This window comes from Bos indicus x Bos taurus, chromosome 13, assembly GCF_003369695.1.
Source record: "Bos indicus x Bos taurus breed Angus x Brahman F1 hybrid chromosome 13, Bos_hybrid_MaternalHap_v2.0, whole genome shotgun sequence".
NCBI classification, from domain to species: domain Eukaryota; kingdom Metazoa; phylum Chordata; class Mammalia; order Artiodactyla; family Bovidae; genus Bos; species Bos indicus x Bos taurus.
The window spans coordinates 51,055,190-51,075,097 of NC_040088.1; the positions used below are offsets into that span (position 1 = coordinate 51,055,190).

The following is a 19,908-nucleotide window of genomic DNA, read 5'->3' on the forward strand; positions in this document are numbered from 1 at the left end:
AGGCAACAATAAAATACTTGATTTGCTTTGTATTAGTTTTCAACCCATTCGTAAAATCCTCTCCAGTCTTGGCCCAATATTTTCCCTTCTATGTAAATTATGCTTTAAGCTGGACTGGCTAATCTGTATTAAATAGCTCATGAGTCTTTGTTATTGCTAGTGGTAGTTACCAACCAAATTAGCCCTTAAGTTAGAGGCTAAGCAACCTCATTCCAATACACATTAGCAACTGAAGTTCTTCATCAGCTTTGTCTAACTGTCTTACAAAACATGCCAGAGCCATATGCCTCAAAGGATAGAATAAAAGAGGTCCCGAGAACTGGCCATTAGAGAATAATGTCATTAAGTTGTAGTTAAGTATTGGGTTGACCAAAAAGTTTGCTTGGGTTTTTCTGTAACATCTTACAGGAAAACCCAAATGAATTTTTTGGCCAACCCAATACATTGCTATATTTGGCTAAATCCAACCTTCTCTAGAAAGAATATGATTTACAAGAAAGAAAAGGACCTAAATGCTTAATTCACTGGAGTCGGGGTATGTTTTTTATTTGTTTGGGTGAACTTGATTGCATAAAGAGAAAATGGGTGATCTCACATAGGAATGTACTAAGTGACTACAGGATATCAAACTGTCATTTACGAGTCACTGAATGGCCATGTACTCCCTACCTAACAGTCCTTCATCTTCCATCAGGCATCATAATCAGGGGTTAAATAAGAACACAGGAATATTCTCTCTAGAATCCCCATGTAGCTTGATTGCAGATTTGTTTATCAATTCACTTAGCCAAAAGCTTGAGCTCCAAGAACAGAGCCAAAATGGGATGCCATAGGATAGCATGAGGTGGGGCAGGAATTTTTATTGAGAAAAAGAAATGTGAGCTCAGAAAGCATGGGAAAGAGGAAAGATGCCAAGTGTATGGAGTGATAAAGGCAGAGCAGGTGAAGAAAGGCTGGTGTGACTTCTATTTACAGTATCGGTCATGTTTGTTGGTCTGAATGCAACTGGTTCTTATCTTTCCACCCAAGGAACGCTCTTTCAAAACAACAAATGCCCAAGTCCCCTTTCAGATCAATAACATCGGAATTTCTATAGGTTCAACCCGGACATTGCTTTTGTTTTGTTTTCATTCCTTAGATGATTCTTTAGGCTGAAACATATCCCCAGTTCTTGAAGAGCTCAGCAATGGATACTTACTTTGAAGCACAAGCTTGTTTTACTGGAGGCACCCCAATCCTCTGGACATTTGGGTTCAGGGGTGGTTGTGGGCTCTGGTGGGCGAGTGACTCCTTCTGCCCAGTGTTTGCACACAAATTTTGCCTTTTCTTCACATCTCAAGACATCCCACAAGCCCCCTGCAACCCCAGTCTTCATGGCAACACATCCGGCTTTCCGTCCTGCAGGTAACAAAGCAGAATTCACAAGAGGTGATTGTGAAACCTGGCTGTGCTCAAAGAGCTCAAACCTGAGCCTCAAGTAGTGGGATAAAATCTACATGTGATAAGAAAATGTAGAGGAGACACTCTGCAGCATTTCACAATTGCTTTGTTCTATTTCTGAACCATTATTTGCCTTTTATTTGCATGGCCTATATCCCCAACTGAATTATCAATATAATCTCAAATGTTAAGGTTTGGCAGAAATAGAGACATAGATAGATGTAGGGAGCAAACATATGGACACCAAGGGGGGAAGGGAAAGTGGGATGTGTTGGGAGATTGCGATTGATATATCTATACTATTGATACTATGTATAGAATAAGTAACTAATGAGAACCTGCTGTATAGCACAGGGAACTGTACTCAATGCTCTGTGGTGACCTATATGGGAAGGAAATCCAAAACAGAGGGGATCTCTGTATACATATGGCTGACTCATTTTGATTTACAGCAGAAACGAACACAACATTGTAAAGCAACTTGTATTCCTATAAAAAGCAATTAACAGTCACCAGAAGGTAACCCAAGACCTTCATGTGAAAGTAACTCTGAAAAAAAAAAATTGTCAGGGTTTTGGTAACATTTTGTATTTCTAATATCTGGTGGGGTCCCCCCGCACCGAACAGAGACATAACAATACAATATTTTTAGTATGATAAAATCTATCCTAACGACAAAAATAACGGGTTTTGTTTTACCAAGGAAATTGTTTTTTATTTATTTTTTATTTTTTTATTTTTTTTAGTCTTATGTAGTGTTTATTTGGACAAATTACATAATCTCTGTGATCTAGTATTCATATACATATATATGAAGGTAAAGGATTTTTAGTACATTTTTCGCTCACTTGATGGATATAAAGCACTATAGTATATGCTAGAGAAGAAAGAGAACTTTCAACTTTCTGGATCATGAAATATTGTCATAGGATTAGTGTGTTTCAGATTGAACTAATGTTCAAAAATTTGCTAAAAATTTCTATCTGTTAATTCAGAACATACAAAGGTGAATAATTTTTATTTCATATTCTACAGATGTAACACAATTATACTGGCTTCACAGTTTATTATTAAACTCAGCAGTGGCCACAGAACTGGAAAAGTTCAGTTCTCATTCCAATCCCAAAGAAGGGCAATGCCAAATAATGTTCAAACTACTGCACAATTGCACTCATTTCACATGCTAGCGAGGTAATGCTCAAAATCCTCCAAGCTAGGCTTCAACAGTATGTGAACTGAGAACTTCCAGATGTACAAGCTGGATTTAGAAAAGGCAGAGGAACCAGAAATCAAAGGGTTAATATTTTCTAAAGAATAAGTAGAATTTCTTCCTTAAGGTACCACAAGCACTGCCTTAGGAATGCTCCCATTATTGTCTATCATGGTTTGAGATCATTAAAACTGTTATTTTCTTAAGGATGGTATGGGGAGGGAGGAGGGAGGAGGGTTCAGGATGGGGAACACATGTATACCTGTGGCGGATTCATTTTGATATTTGGCAAAACTAATACAATTATGTAAAGTTTAAAAATAAAAATTAAAAGAAATAAAAAAAGAAAAAATATCAGGAATATCAAGAAAGTAGTGAATATTTTGATAAAATAGGGGTCTCAAATGCATATAATGGATATTAGGTCTAACAGTTTTAATTTCCCTATAAACATACATTTTCCATAACCTCAATGGAAGAATTTATAGGTATCTAGAGAAAAGAATATCATAGAAAATATTCCTTAGAAAATTATAATAGTTTGCTTTTTTTTCTTAAACTAGGATTGTAGACAAAGATGGGAGAATTCTTCTATAGTTAACAGATTTCTCAAGCAATTTTTTTAAAGTTTATTGATTTAAATGACTATATTTATAGTTAGAACTACTTAAAAGTTATATGTTCTGGTTGACTGGAAGAGATATTAATATTGAAAATTATGTTAGACTAAGATCTTTTAATTTTCTATTAAAGTTTTATAGTATTATATATTAGTTATAGCTCATTGCTTTTGATTATGCAACAAATTTTCTCATTTTATTTTTTAAAGTTATTACAATTATAATAATACAATTATTATAATATTGTACTAGTAGACCAAACTAGTATCCTAAAAGGGTTAATTTTCTGAAGCTGAAAATTCCTAAACATCATGTTGACTTTTATTGAGCATAGAAAATCAATTTGGTATGTGCCCAAAGTTCACAAATCCTATAATAATTACGGATTTTTTTTCTTTTATGTTTTAAGGAAGTTGTTTTTTAAAATTAATTTTTATTTTATATTGGTGTATAGTTGATTTAAATTGTTGTGTTAGTTTCAAGTGTACAGCAAAAGTGATTCAGTTATACATACACGTATATACACTCTTTTTTGGATTCTTTTTCCCATAGAGGCCATTACAGACTATTGAGTAGAGCTCCCTGTGCTATACAACAGGTCCATATTAGTTATCTATTTTATATATGGTAGTTGTATAGCAATGGCAACTCACTCCAGTACTCTTGCCTGGAAAACCCCATGGACGAAAGAGCCTGGTGGACTGTCCATGGGGTCGCTAAGAGTTGGACACGACTGAGCGACTTCACTCTCACTTTTCACTTTCCTGCATTGGAGAAGGAAATGGCAACCCACTCCAGTGTTCTTGCCTGGAGAATCCCAGGGCCGGGGGAGCCTCGTGGGCTGACGTCTATGGGGTCACACAGAGTCGGACACGACTGAAGTGACTTAGCTGCAGCAGCAGCAGCAGTGTGTATAGGTCAATCCTAATCTTCCAGTTTATCCCTCCCTGCCCTTATCCCCTGGTAACCATATTTTTATTTTCTACATCTATAACTCTGTTTTGTAGATAAGTTCATCTGTGTCCTTAAAATTTTTTTATTTTATATTAGAGCATAGTAGATTAACAATGCTGTATTAATTTTAGGTATACAGCAAAGTGATTCATACATTCATTTTAAAATTCTTTAATGGATAAAGAAGCATATAAAATAAAATGTGGACCTACTAAGCTTCATAGTTTATTTCAAAATATCATTAAAATAGAACTTGAAAAACATTAGGATTTCTTACTGCTAAGATGAGATAATCTTTGATTATTATACTTTTAAAGGCAGTATATGTTTAGTTTTAGAGAACTACACTTTCCCCAAAATATTTTCTCTATGATTGCTAATTCCCTATGACTGTGGTTTGATTTATTTTTATTCCCTAAGGATGTTCCTAGATTAATCTTTCAGTATCCTACTGCTAAATGATCAACACCAGTGAAATTAAGGCATGTTGTCTGGCAAGTAAAAATTATCACTCAAAAAAAAAAAATGCACTCAGCTCTTAATATACTACCCTGTTCTTTCAAAATAAACTTAAATCTTACTATTTTCCAGAATGTTCAATTAATTAAACAGAAATCACACTATCCAAATTACTGATCTATTTTCCTTATTGATGACTGAGGATACAAATTTTTAAAACTTCTGAAGATTTGAACTTATTAGGCCAAAGAGTTAATTTGCATACTTAAGCTCTATTATTCCTTCCATAGCTTTTTAACTAGGCACAATGAAACATTTGCTGTAAGGATGTTGAATTTCCTGAGTGCAGTCATACTGAATTACATCATAGGCTATGTCACCAGTGCATTAAAAAAAGCAAAAAATAATTTGAGTGTCTATTTCAGAAGCTCCTTATTAATGAAGGCAAATAAAAATTTATAGGGAGAAAGGGTGACCTCCATGCAAAGAGCATGGATTTGGGAATTACAAAGATTAGTCTAAATCCATGCTTATAAATTTTCCAAGTCCCAGTTTCCACCTCGACACAAGGAGGATACTGAAACTTAGCTTATGGGTTTTCTACAAGTATAAAACTAAATCCAAGTCATATACACTAAGTCCCCTACATACAATCAAATTCCATTCTGAGAGTGCATTTGTCAAGTCCAATTTGTTTGTAAGTGCAATAAAGTTAGCCTAGGAACCCAACTAACACAGATGGCTATATAGTACTGTACTATAATAGGTTTATAACACTTTTCACACAAATAATACATAAAAAAACAAAAATAAAGAAAACAATTTTAACATGACAGTACAGTACCTTGAAAAGTACAATAGTACAACAGCAGGCATCCAGCGGCACATTCACATCTTTGAAAGTTCGCCACTTGAGGGTTTGTATGGAGGGGACTTATTGTAAAGAGCTAACAGGGTGGCCCGTTCAAGATACTGAAATAATACATTCCACATAAGCACTCAGTCTTGTTCTACCACTGAAGCACAGTCATATTTCTGTTCATAGTCACATTTAAAGTTTTATACCCCCGAGGACAGTTTTAAGTTCTCAGAAATACGTGAATCAGTGGTCACCATGGAATCTTTCTGACCATTAAGGATTTCATCACTATTTCATAAATACTTCAAATAGAGTGGCACCAAATAACCTAGGAGTTTTCTCTTCCTTTTTATCTTAGACCACTGCACACTAATGGGAACATTTTTTAAAGAAAAAAGAGAGTGAAATAAAATATAATAAAATTTTAATAGTACAATGAATTTACAGAAGTCTATTTGGAAAGGTACATGAAGGAATCACAGATTTGGCCAAATGGATATGTGGGGTGAATGGAAGTCTGAAACGGAAGCCCTGCACATACCTGGCATATCTGAATTCCAGTGTGTGAACTGAACGGCTTCCTCGACGGTCCACTGAAAGGTGCCTTTGTGTTGTACATCGGAAAGTCCTATCCAAAAATATCTTTCAGGCCTCAATCCAACCAAACTAGTCAGAAAGGCTTGTTCATATCTTAAAAAAAAATTTAACTAAATTTTAGGAAAAAAGTGAATTTTTCTAATTATCCACATGAAAAACATCTCAATTGTATGCCTATGCTATCATTTAGTTGGCAAATCAAACCTATTATGTCCTATTTACTTGTCATTTAAGTTATGCAAATTTTCGCTAAGGAAATGTGATCTTATGAAGGAAAAGTATCATACAGTTGACAGAATAAAATCATTCCAATGTACCCAAACTATTTCTCTCTATTTCTCATCAGTCCCTCTGCTTATCCTGTTGCCTTTTAAAATACAATGTTTGAAAATCAATTCACTTTTCAAATATTTCAGATGCTCTACACAATTCTTGGTGAAGTAAGTGGAGAGGCTGCAACATTATTAAAGATAATACAATTAGAAAATTTGTGTCGATTTTCCCCTCAATTTCATTCCCATTTCTCAGCTCTGAAACAACAGAGAAAATTATCAAGAAATATAGAGAACTAGAGATTCAATCTCTAGAAAGAACTGGGAGCAGAATCACAAGCTCCAACATTTTTTCTCCCTCTGGATCTCATCTTTATATTTGGCGTCATCTGGTAATAATACACTGTGGTTAGTAAGGCAAACAAAATTTGTCCTAATTGATAAATGACAGTGATGCAGCAGCATACGCAAAAAAGTCTCTCTTTGGGCAAAAGAAAAGTGATGTTCAAAATTTCCAGCAACAAGGGAATTGTAGATGGCTCTAGCACAAGCAGAGAGGAAATGGAGAGAAAACCACAATAACAGAACATTGGTTTGACCCTAGTCTGAATAATTTAATTCCCTAAACTGAACCAAAAAAAAAAAATTAAAAATAAGAAACTCAATTTTTCTTAAATGCCTAAACACCAAATTGAACCAAAGAGTTAGTGAGTTCCTGAACACAAATATCACAGAAAACACACACAAAAAAAGCAAACCTAAAATAGAAAATCTAGGGACATCCATGCTCCAGTAGACTCAAAGACCAACAAGATAGACCAGAACATGCTCCCAAGGTACTTAAAAATGTGTAGCTTACTTCCAGGTCATAAGATAAAAATTATCTATGTTCTGATTTTCAGAGGTGAGCAATGTATCAGACATTTAATTATACATGAAGAAAGAATGTTGAAATATAAGTTTTTTTATAAAGACTATATAAATTCTATGAACTCTATGACGTCTTTCATTTTATCAAAGAATTTTAATATCAATAGCATCTTCTAGATCTTATTGGGCCTGCTTTAAAAGGCCAAGAAATATAACTTACTGTATTAAAATTCAATAATTTTTACCCGTTTACTCCAAATCAAAATTAAATTTAAGTTTCTTGAAAAAAGTAGGAGAAAAATAAATACCGAAATCTCAAAGAAGGATAGAACGCTAGAAGTTAAAGGTTACATAAAATTCTCTATCTCCACATCATTTTCTGGACCTGCTAGTCTAGTAAGCCTAGAAAATCTCTCTGCTCCCTCTCACCCCCACTGGACTGCCAAGGGAAGTTCCTGTCTACCTTTTTTTATATTGGAGGTGGTAGTAAAAATAGAATGTTTGATTTCTTGAGATGATAAATTTTCCTTACTTTCTCTGCTTTAAAAACTTTTGAGATCTACTACATTAAAAAAGTTAGATATATAAACAACATTTACTGGAGTATTAGCAAATTGTTCTTGTTTTTTGGTACTAAAAGTAGCAAAATATTTTTTAGTGTTTGCAATGAAGAATCCAAATAAAAATATGATTTTTACTGCTTCTATATTTACAAACCATACTTCAAGATTCAGTGTAATTTACTCAGAAATTTAGAGCATACTGATATACTCTTCTGAAAATGTTTCATTATTTGATATATATATATATTTAAAATAGAATAGTTGCATACCTGTCTTCAACAGTTGTTAGGTAAGCCTTCTCACTTACACAGGTTTGGTTTGCTTCTGTAAATGTTGAAAGTGTGTGTCCAATCAAATAGCAGTAGAATCCATGCCTTTTCCAGCCCTATTAATATTATCAAGCAGAATATCATGCATATTTATTATATAATATTATTTTAATAATTTCTATATATTGAAACACAAATTGATAAACAATAGAAGCATGTAAATAACACAAATATCAGTAACTTGATATGCAATGAAAACAATTTATGTGAATAAAGAAAACGAGAGTGCATTGTTCCTCATAAGACGAATTATGATACAAAATGGGGGTAAGGGGAGTCATTCTTTCCATTCTGATGCAATTTTCAACAAAAACGATTTGTGAAATGTTTACCAGAGAAACTGAATGAAATGGGTAAGTTCTCAGTTTTAGAACAGGAAGCCACAGGAACTAATTTGCAGAATAACAAGCTTAGTTACCTACTGAAGACAGCAGTAGATGGTGAGTACAAAGCTGTGCCATCTGGTCAAAGGTTGCTGCTGCTAAGTCATTTCAGCCGTGTCCGACTCTGTGCGACCCCATAGACGGCAGCCCACCAGGCTCCCCCGTCCCTGGGATTCTCCAGGCAAGAACACTGGAGTGGGTTGCCATTTCCTTCTCCAATGCAGGAAAGTGACAAGTGAGAGTGAAGTCGCTCAGTCGTGTCTGACTCCTAGCAACCCCATGGACTGCAGCCCACCAGGCTCCTCCATCCATGGGATTTTCCAGGCAAGAGTACTGGAATAGGGTGCCATCGCCTTCTCCGGGTCAAAGGTTAGTACCTATCAAACTCCTGGCATCATAAATTGACATGGTTCCTCTCCCACAATTCAAACACATAGAAATGCTAAATAAAAACATGGCAATAAACAGAAAGTCCATACTAGAATTTGAGAGAAAGAAGGAAAAATCTTCAGGGTCAAAAATAAGTACTAGAGAACGAAAAAGCTGGAATAGAAAATGTACAAGCTGAGATTGTAGTTGCCCAGTCATATTTTAGACCAAGATTAAGGTCCTGAAGTTTATGGATTAGGGTTTTACTGTTCATACAGATTAAGATATTGGGCCATCAGCTCACCTGAGGCAGGGAGACAGAACTGATTGTTGTTGTTTAGTTACTAAGTTATCTCCGATTCTTCTACGATCCTGTGGACTGCAGCCTGCCAGGCTCCTCTGTCCCTGAGATTTCCCAGGCAAGAATACTGGAATGGGTTGCCATTTCCTTCTCTGGGGGATCCTCCCAACCTAGGGATTAAACCCACATCTCCTGCATTGGCAGGCGGGTTCTTTACCACTGAGCCATCAGGGAAGCCCATAGATCTGAAGTCCTTATGTAAAGATGATACCCATTCATGGTAGCCCCTCTGTGAAAGGAGAGCAAGAAAACACCACCCACAAAAACAGGAAATTAAGAGATCCTTGTCACTTGCTTGGGGATTTGGACACAGAAAGAAGAAAATTCTTCTGCTGAAAACAAGTACCAAGTCTGTGCCACACAAGTGGGTGCCAGTCCCAACTTTACGCTATCCACACTGTATGAGCCTCCATAGTCAAAACATGAAAAATAAAATACACAAAAGGAGAATCTTACAGGTGCTTTGAGAATTAAAACGCAAAATCACACAACAGAAATATTTCCACAACCCAGGTCATATAAGACTGTGACATTTGAGGGTAGGAGGAGATGGGATGGTGAACTAATTCACAACCAAAAATTATAAACCATCTAAGAAAAATGTCTCCTTTAAGGGAGAGTCAACAGTTTAACATAATAAAACCAAGTGGGAAAGAAGCATGGTATGGTGATTTAAGTGACAAAGGAAGAAAGATAATCAATGAGGAAAGATCAAAATACTATGAACAAAGAAAAACAGGATTTGACTACACACAAAAAAACCCAGAATTTCTAGAAAAGAAAAATATGAAGTTAAAAACTCAATGGCCAGATAAAGCATAGAAAATGTGGTTTCAGAAAGATTAGTAAGCTGACTGAATGTGGAAGAGAGATGAGACTATGAAAAGATGTTTAAAATCATATTGATAGAAAATATAGAAGATACAGAGGGCTTTCCCAGTGACTCAGCATTAAAGAACATGCCTGCAGTGCCAGAGACGCAGGAGACATGACTGAAGCAACTAAGCATGCATATTTGGTGAATGAGGTTGAAAAGCATCCTGAGAGAAGTTTGAGAAGCATTGAATAGAATGAATGACTGGTAATTTTCAAGAATGGAAAGATACAAATCCTCAAAATGAAGAGATACTCCACACCAAATGGAACCAATAAAGCAAATCCAAATCTCAACACATTATACTTACAGAGACAATGAAAAAACTATTCAAATCAATCAGAGAGAAAATACAGATTATCCACTTTTTTTAAATAAAAAAAGAAGAAGAATTAGTTTAATAGGAATTCCAATGGCAAAAATAAAGATCAGGAGAAAATGAAATAATATATATAGTGCTGTCAGAAAACAGCTGTCAACCTAGAATTCTAAAATGACTTACCTAAATTACTATGCAGAGGGAAGATGAATTCAAGACATTTTCAAACACAGACAGAGAGTTTTCCACTCCCAAATCCCAGTGAAAAGAACTTCTGAAAGATTAACTTTGGCAAGAAAGTAAAGTCAAGAGGAGTAAGTGAGCTAGAAGTCTACACTGAGCAAAGAAGTCAATAAATGTCAGTAAATCCAGATCTAACTGCCTGGACAAATAGCAAAGATAACTAATTGGAAGTGAGAAGCTAAAGAATGGAATAGTAACAAGATCTGTAGTTTAGTTAACCATATTGTATCCATGCCAACCACCTGTTGTGATCATGTACTCTGGTTAGATAAGACGCTATCGTTGGCAGAAGTCGAGTGCAGACTTCTCAGTACTCTTTTTTTTTAAACTTCTCATGAGTCTAACATTATTTCAAATTTTAAAAGACTCTGAATTATAAGTGGAATAATAACATTCATTTTGTTCAGGAGGCAGAGAAAGAGACTGGTTAACTTCAAGACAAGAATGCATGTTAAAAATATAAGATTAACCATTTTGAAAAAAAAAGGAGTAAAAATGTAGAATTTCCCAAAAGGGGCTTCCCTTGTGGCTCAGATTGTAAAGAATCTGCAACGTGTGAGACCTGGATTTGATCCCTGGGTCGGGACTAGCCCCTGGAGAAGGGAATGGCTACCCACTCCAGCACTCTTCCCTGGAGAATTCCATGGACAGAGGAGCCTGGCAAGCTGCAGTCCATGGAGTCTCAAAGAGTCTGACACAACTGGGCAACTTTCACTTTTTTCAGAGGAGGGAAAGGGGGAATATATATTCATTAGAACCAATGTGAACCAATGTTATGCACAAAAAGAGAAAAAAGAAAGAAAGCAGAACGGTAAACAAAATAAAGCACATAATAATATGGTGGGAACAAATCCAAATAGATTGGTATGCGAAACAAATCTAAGCTCATGTCTTCACCAGTTAAAAGCCAGAGTTCCTCAAATTAGATTAAAATGAAAATGCAGATATTCATTTACAAGGGCCATTCTTCAACTACAGCTACATAGCACGATTAAAAGCAATCAGCTGGAAAACAGGATTCTGGGCAAACACCAAACAGAAGATAGCTTCTGTGGCAATATTATTTAAAATTGACTTTATGGTAAAAAACATTATTATGAATGAAGAAAATAACTACATAATTAAAGGACTGATTCTCCAGAAAGATATAAATACATATGAAAAGTATACAAGACAAAACTTGATAGAATCACAATAAGAATATTATATCAAACAGACGAAATATTAGTAATATAGAATATCTGGATAATATAATTGCTAAGTTTTATCAGTGCTCATTCAGTCATGTCTGACTCTTTGAGATCCCATGGTCTGTATGAGATCCCATCTATGTGTTCAAGCATAGATGGAATATTTAGAAAAACTGATTATGAACTAGATAATGAAGAAAATCTCAACAACTAACAACAAAAACTTTATATGAGCACAATGCAGTGGAATGAAAATCAATAGTACCTCCCAATTATTTAGAAACTAAAACACAAAACTGCCATTACTGCCACCAAAACTTCCACCAGCATGAAAACACACACATATACACATACACACCCCAGTTCACAGGTCAAAGAATCTCAATGGAAACAAAACATATTTAGAATTGAATCATAAAGAAATCCCACATAATACATGGTGTCTGGTCCATGGTTTCAATTCCACCTTTTACTTCTCATAAGCATTTGAAAAAACCAGTCACTTTAATGTCACATCCATTCATTCCACTATCTAAAGCTCATGATGGTATGTTTTATAATTTTGGATTTCAAACTCATCTGTGGGATTCTCAATCAGCCTGGAGAAGGGGTCTTCTAAAGAGGATTTACACGTGCATCTATCAGACATCCAGGAATATTAGCAACTCAGGACCACTTCATGTTAATTTCTTAAATCAAGGTTTCCCACAGAGATAGCAATGGATTGCAAACTGAATCCCAGATCTTGATCATAGAAGGTCTGTAGTTCTGAACTCTCAAAAATACTCCCAAAACACCAAGTACCCAGGCTCAGACCAAAAAAAAAAAAAAAACAAAACCTCTCTGTTATCTTCTTTTGCCAGCAAGTGGGTTTTTTTTCCTAGTCTTCCCAATGATCTGAGGAAACCACTGCCTAAAGCATGTGTTTTTAAAAACTTGCCAAATTAATATCTCTAAGTCTTTGCTTCCTCTCCTGTCTAATTAGAAATGTAATATTTATCTTTTAGGGCTTCCTTGGTGGCTCAGTGGTAAAGAATCCGTCTGCCAATGCAGGAGAGTTGGGTCCAATCCATGAATCAGGAAGATCCCTTGGAGAAGCAAATGGCAACCCACTCCACTATTCTTGCCTGGGAAATCCCATGGACAGAGGAACTTGGTGGGCTACAGTCCATGAGATCACAAAACAATCAGACATGGTTTGGCAACTAAACAACAAAATTAATCTTTTAAGACTATTGAAAGCAAAATAACCACACTCAACAAACAATTGGCTGATACTTTCTTCCTTTTCTTATTACCAACCTAATGATTAAATTGGATTTTATCAGTGATTGTAGACAGTTAATAGAAAAAATATATATAAAAAAATTTTGATTGCATAGAAGTAATAAAATTTACTTTCCCGGTGGCTCAGACAGTAAAGATCTGCCCACAATGTGGGAGACCCAGGTTCGAGCCCTGAGTCAGGAAGATCTCCTGGAGAAGGGAATGGCAACCCATTCCAGTATGCTTGCCTGGAGAATTCCATGGACAGAGGAATCTGGCAGGCTACCGTCAATGGCATCACAAAGAGTCGGACATGCCTGGGCTACTTTCACTTCACTTCACTTCAGTAAAATTTAATGACTGGTTTATTAATTACAGAAAGTTACAATAATAGACAATCTCCTGTATATGCACATGATTAAGTAAAGAATATATAAGTGTACTGGTGGTGAAACCAGCAGTGAAAGTCTAAGAACTTGGCAGGAGACTTGGGTTCTTAACTTCCCTCTGTGTGACTTGAAAAAGTTATCACTTCTCTGGCTGAAATTTCCAGAATGCAAAATTTAAGTGGGGGTTTTCAATAGTCACTAAGATACTCTTTCTATCTCTCACATTCTGTGATTTTCTGTGTCTGCTCTATTTTTCTTTATGGTTTAATGGTATAGTACTCAATTATGTTTCATGAATTCTGGTGTTTGTTATAAGATAATTTGATCATAACGTGACACTCTTGGACAGAAAATCAGTTGCTACTTTATTTTTATCCAAGAGAAGTGAGAAAGGAAAAAAGAGGAAGATAGGCAACTCAGCAATCAAACAGGAAAATGATAACCATACACCCTGTGTTTTTGTAGCTTCTTTGCGTTTTCAGAAACTGTTTCACAGAAATAATCTACTTTAACCTCAAAGAAAGATAAGACTTGCTAGGAGGTATTACTAACCACGGTGCAGCTGAGATTAAAGCACAATAGGATTGCATGGCTTGACTTGGCTTAGCTGAATTACTACTAGCTACTACCAGCTGGAATGTAGACCTCCTGCCTTCTAGATCCTCAGAGATTCCCAGAGATGAATCCCCACCAAGAACAAGGTCACCAGAAATATTAAAAATGGAAAAAATGACTAAGGATAATTTGCTGGCTACAACTTAAGGTTATCCACTAGAGATGTCCTTGACAATGCACTGGGTCAAAGATTAGCAATACCTTGAAGCTGAAGCATTTGGCTACTATGACGACTAAGTACTTCAACAGACAAAAATAAGCTAAGTCTATCACATCGACTTTGCTGATCTGAAACCATGGGGTGCGTTCTATACTCACTTTCTGGCAGCCTGCTTCCACTTCCACTACTCCTGGAGTTTGGGCTTGTGATTTCATCTTACAGATGTAACCAAGAGGCCGTTCGCATGCCCGATCTGCCCAGTACCCATCCTGCAGAAAGCAAGGGGGGAAAAAATCTTAATGATTATCAGTTGTTTGACCTTGATGCTATTTTCTTATAATTGTGCCTCTGAAAAGGGAAACAAAGATTCGAGGTTATTAAGAGAAAAAGGCATCTATGAAGAGGAAAAGTAAGTGGATATTTTACCAGGAAACTGCAAATTTGACTTCGGCTACAAAGATGTAGCCAAATCAAGATTGCTGGGAGAAATATCAATAACCTCAAATATGCAGATGACACCACCCTTATGGCTGAAAGCAAAGAAGAACTAAAGAGCCTCCTGATGAAAGTGAAAGAGGAGAGTGAAAAAGTTGGCTTAAAACTCAACTCAAAACTAAGATCATGGCATTTCATCCCATCACTTCATGGCAAATAGATGGGGAAACAATGGAAACAGTGACAGACTTTACTTTTCTGGGCTCCAAAAGCATTGCAGATGGTGACTGAAGCCATGAAATTAAAAGACGCTTGTTCCTTGGAAGAAAAGTTATGACCAACCTAGACAGCATATTAAAAAGCAGAGATATTACTTTGCCAACAAAGGTCCGTCTAGTCAAAGCTATGGTTTTTCCAGTAGTCATGTATGGATGTGAGAGTTGGACTATAAAGAAAGCTGAGCACCGAAGAATTGATGCTTGTGAACTGTGGTATTGGAGAAGACTCTCAAGAGTCCCTCGGACAGCAGGGAGATCCAACCAGTCCATCTTAAAGGGAATCAGTCCTGAATATTCATTGAAAGGACTGATGCTGAAGGTGAAACTCCAATACTTTGGCCACCTGATGCCAAGAACTGACTCATTTGAAAAGACCCTAATGCTGGGAAAGATTGAAAGCAGGAGGAGAAGGGGACAACAGAGGATGAGATGGTTGGATGGCATCACTGACTCCGTGGACATGAGTTTGAGTAAACTCCGGGAGTTGGTGATGAACAGGGAAGCCTGGCATGCTGCAGTCCCTGGGGTCACAAAGAGTCGGACACAACTGAGCAACTGAACTGAACTGACAAAGATGTAGGAAGGAACTGTAGCCACAGTTTGTTTTTATATATTCACTGTCAGGTCACAATGGAGAAGGACCTAGATAGAAATTAAAAATGCTCATAAGCCCTTAAGTGATGGTTCAACAGAAGGTTTGCACACAGCCTCCTCATCCATCCCTACCAGCAGCTGTTTTCAAGTTAAGTGAGTACATTTATTTATTTATTTATTTTTGGCCAAACCATGTAGTATGCAGGATCTTACTTCCCTGACCAGGGATTGAACCCAAGCTCCCTTGCAGTGAAAACCTGGAGTCTTAACTGCTGGGCCACCAGGGAAGTCCCAGAGTACACATAAAGCCATGCAGAAAGAACACTCCCATGCAACACACCCAACCTGAAAACAGTATCCTTCCCTCCCTTCTTCCTATTTCTATTGATGAGGGTCCTCTATGAACTTAAAGTGGCATCTTTCATTCTGCTTCAAATTCTACCTTTTCTATCTTCCCTAGAGATTTCACATTAAATGAGTGCTCATCCCCTTCCCTCAACTGCTAAACACCTTGAAAAGTGGTTTTCTGTACTCTTTGACTTAATCCTCACATTTCACTCAGTCTCAGCCACTACAATCTGGTACTCAGCTCTTCAGCCAGCATAATATTTGCAAACTGCAGATTTGGTTTGGCTGCTCCTGGGCTAATGCATGTTTTCTCTTTGCCAGTACTTTTCCTACCCACCTCTCCACCTCTCACTCCATGCTTTCAGCCATACTGTCTTTCGAGTTCTCAATAAGAACAAAGCTCTCTGGTTTCCTCTTCCCAGGATATTCTTCTGCCTATTCTTTCAATAATTAATACATATTCTTTCCTTAAGCTTTCAATTTTTCACTGTGAAACCAACCACAATGACAAAAACTGTAGCTAATACTTACTGAACACCAAGTTTGGGCCGGGGACAGTGCACATTATATGTGTTAATCCATTTAATCTTTATACCTACCATGTGAGCTGGGTACAATTATACTCATTTTACAAACAAGGAAATGTTTTGCATTAAAACCCAGCCTCTTAACCACCATGTTCATTGTTTATTAACAAAAAATAACTTGATGATATACTTCATAGCTAAACTGCCTGATTTCCAACACGGAAGCCATCGTTTCATAGTTGACACTTCTGTGTAACCTAAAATAACAAAAGTCGCTCTCCAAGCACAGACTCAAGGTTGTAGGACCCAGGATAGATCTAACCAGGTCTACATCCACTCGGAGCAACCAGCTGAAAGTAGAACCAAAGTTCTGAAACTTGTTTAATCAAGCCATATAATCATATGGCATGATTTAGAACCAAACGCAAACAATATGAGCATTCGTACTGGTTAATTTCATCTTTGAAATGACAGTTTATCTGCTGCTTTTCTGGTCTTCTTGAAAATGACTTGGCCAAGATACTCAAGAGACTGAATCTGAATTCTAGTTCAACTTTGATCTATGTCAACTCATTAGGATAGAAACAATGGAAACAATGATATATAATAAGTGGGGCAAAAGGAAAATTCTCCTGTGGCTTTTGCTAGATATCACTAATTAAAAATGTCTTACTTTGCCTTTCATCACTGCACAGTCTTCTTGCCTGTTGTTTTCATGACTTGGTTCTCCATGAAGCCATTTGGTAAAAGTTACAGGGGTGCCATCACTCCATTCAAAGTACATTTGAATCTTGATGTCGTTTAAGCCAATCCATAACTCATCACTTGGCTCTAAACAGGAAGAAAAGCACAGAAGCAATTTACACAAAGTTTTCTTTCCAAAGATCAAAAGGTTATCAGGAAAGGAAGACCCCTTCTTTATCAACAATTCTTTTGATATTACAACTATCATAATATACCATCCACTTGCAAGTTAAATGGATCTACCTCTGTAGCCTGAGATGTCAATGACATTTTGTGTTGTCAGTTTTAGTTTAAAATATGTAATGTATGGGGAGGGAGGAGGGAGTGGGGTTCAGGATGGGGAACACGTGTATACCTGTGGTGGATTTGTGTTGATGTATGGCAAAACCAATACAATATTGTAAAGTAATTAACCTCTAATTAAAATAAATAAATTTATATTAAAAAATATGTAATGTATTCTTCACATTGTGAAGGTGACTGTACTCTTTTTTTTTGTGCTACTGCAGATTTAATCTCCTGAGAGTTGTTAAAATGAAACTGAAGTAGATCTATCATTACCCTCTATTTTGTGAAACTGTTTTTTTGTTATAAATAATTTACTATAACCAATCAAACTCATGGTGCTGGAAATATATAGTTTATTTATACATAAATCTATTTGACTACTATTAAATCTTAGTGTAGTGAAGGTTTTAAAATAAAAACTTTAAAAACCACTTCTATTTTACTAACAAGGTTGTTACCAAGAAAATTCTAGGTGTTTCTGTTAAAGTTTAATCACTGTAATAGAAGTTAAAATGATCCATACAGTAAGAAGATGTATCAACTGAATAAATGGACTCTCTTGGCATTTAGCACTTATTAGTCTATAAATATAAATGAATCCATCATCACTGTCACCACAAAATACCAGAAAAACCCAAACAAACAAAAGTTAGAATAAAAAACTACCAGGTATAGATATAAAAGGTAATCATTCTGTTCTGAAATTCTATGAAAAGCATCACTGATTTTATCAGGAATTGTAATTCTAAAAGTTCTAAATAGCATAAGCATAAATGGGATAAAATTGAAGGCCTGCAATCTCACAGCTAAAATCATACACATTTCCACATTTTTAAAAATTGGAGGCATACACAATTCAACATGTGTTTAAGTTATCTCCCTGGAATTCCATCATGGATGCTTGATCTATGTTCTTTAAACAGTTAAATAAAATTATTTGTCAACAGATTGTAAAGATGTTGTATTAATAGTAGAAATGCCACATCTTATAGGAATTTCCCTAAATGGTGTAGCCTCTTCCTCCTAAAAGCTGTCACTCAGCTTTGCTTTTGGAGAAGTCCCTGGCTGGCCCAGTGTCAGCCCCAGCAGATGTTTCCAGCACCATGAGGCATGAATGGCTTTGCCAAGATGATCCCTTTTCCTTTCACTTAATTTGGCAGATCATGATCTGTGAGCAGCAAATACAGGCTCCAAAATGACCTCATGTAACTCCTCAAGGTTTTTAGGTTCAAGATCAATGAAAACCTAAACTCTCAAGTCCCACAATTATAACAGAGTAATGAGGGTCCAATAAACATTTTTCTCACTAAACTCTTCTCCCATCTAGCTTTTGTAGTTCATACGCACAAACTTGATCCTATAAAATATATTTAAGATGTGAGCATAATGTTGTTAGACAAAGTTTTTTGTAAATCTGTTAAGTAAACTGTCTTAGTTAATGGAGTCAAAATTTATATATGTAGGTTCCAACTTATCCACTGTATTTCCATGATTAACATGATAGATATTGTCTAAACTAGCTAAAAAAGGTTTTCTAGGCTTTTGACTCAGAAACAATTTTTTTTCAGAGGTTAAGGAGGGAATTTTTTATTAAAGTGTAGTTGGAAAGTTTGACATTTTAGGAAAAGAAACACTAATTTTAACTTTATTACTTATTTTTTATTAATATTATTTGCATGGTTTTAAAGAAATAAATCTTTATCAATAATAAAAAGGGAAGTTTCTCCAGTGAAAATTTACTAATTCTCTAGCTGAGTTTAAAAGAAACCTTCCTCATCCAAATTCAAAATAACTACAGCAACAAATATATAAGGTTCTCCTTTATAATAGACCATATTATATAAAGTAGAGAAAATTTGCACATTAGCCCTACAGCCTCTTAAACTGTTTTCCACTGACTCACTTGAAAAGTTTATCACCTACTATAAGCATCATGCCATCTGTGTCGTGATATTATTCAGATATCTTGGTTTTGATTACATTATTATTGTGTAGTCTAGGTGTTCCAGGGTAGGTAAATATAGAGTAATCAAGAAATTTACAAGTTAGTCGAACATCATCACCCTACTAAATTCAGTGAGGTGAGCAGAGGAGGAAGGATTCCATTCAGCCAAGCACTAACAGCAGCAGTGTTGGGGATCTTTTGTACTTGTCTGAGACTAATTTATCTCATCTGTTTGTTCATTGTTTTTTTCTTCTCCCCTACCCCCACTCCTATCAATTTTCATACAGTAAGTGTCAGGAAGCATTCCCAGCATCACCATCATCCATTTCCTCTTGTTTTGCTCTCTGGAAATGAACAGGTCCAGCTATTCAGCAATCTCATCAGTGGAAGAAGAAAATGATCATCAT

General features: G+C 36.0%; 1 protein-coding gene across 1 annotated transcript in view; it reads right to left on the reverse strand.

The window, feature by feature from the left end:
* Positions 1-19,908, reverse strand: part of MRC1 (mannose receptor C-type 1) — a 113,879-nt gene that overhangs the window by 49,980 nt on the left and 43,991 nt on the right. The window contains exons 8-12 of the mRNA XM_027559833.1: positions 17,198-17,355; positions 14,501-14,611; positions 8,114-8,229; positions 6,084-6,232; positions 1,199-1,398 (exon numbers count right to left, since the gene is read on the reverse strand). Coding sequence (XP_027415634.1) covers positions 1,199-1,398; positions 6,084-6,232; positions 8,114-8,229; positions 14,501-14,611; positions 17,198-17,355 — 734 coding nt within the window. The remainder of the gene's footprint in view (positions 1-1,198; positions 1,399-6,083; positions 6,233-8,113; positions 8,230-14,500; positions 14,612-17,197; positions 17,356-19,908) is intronic.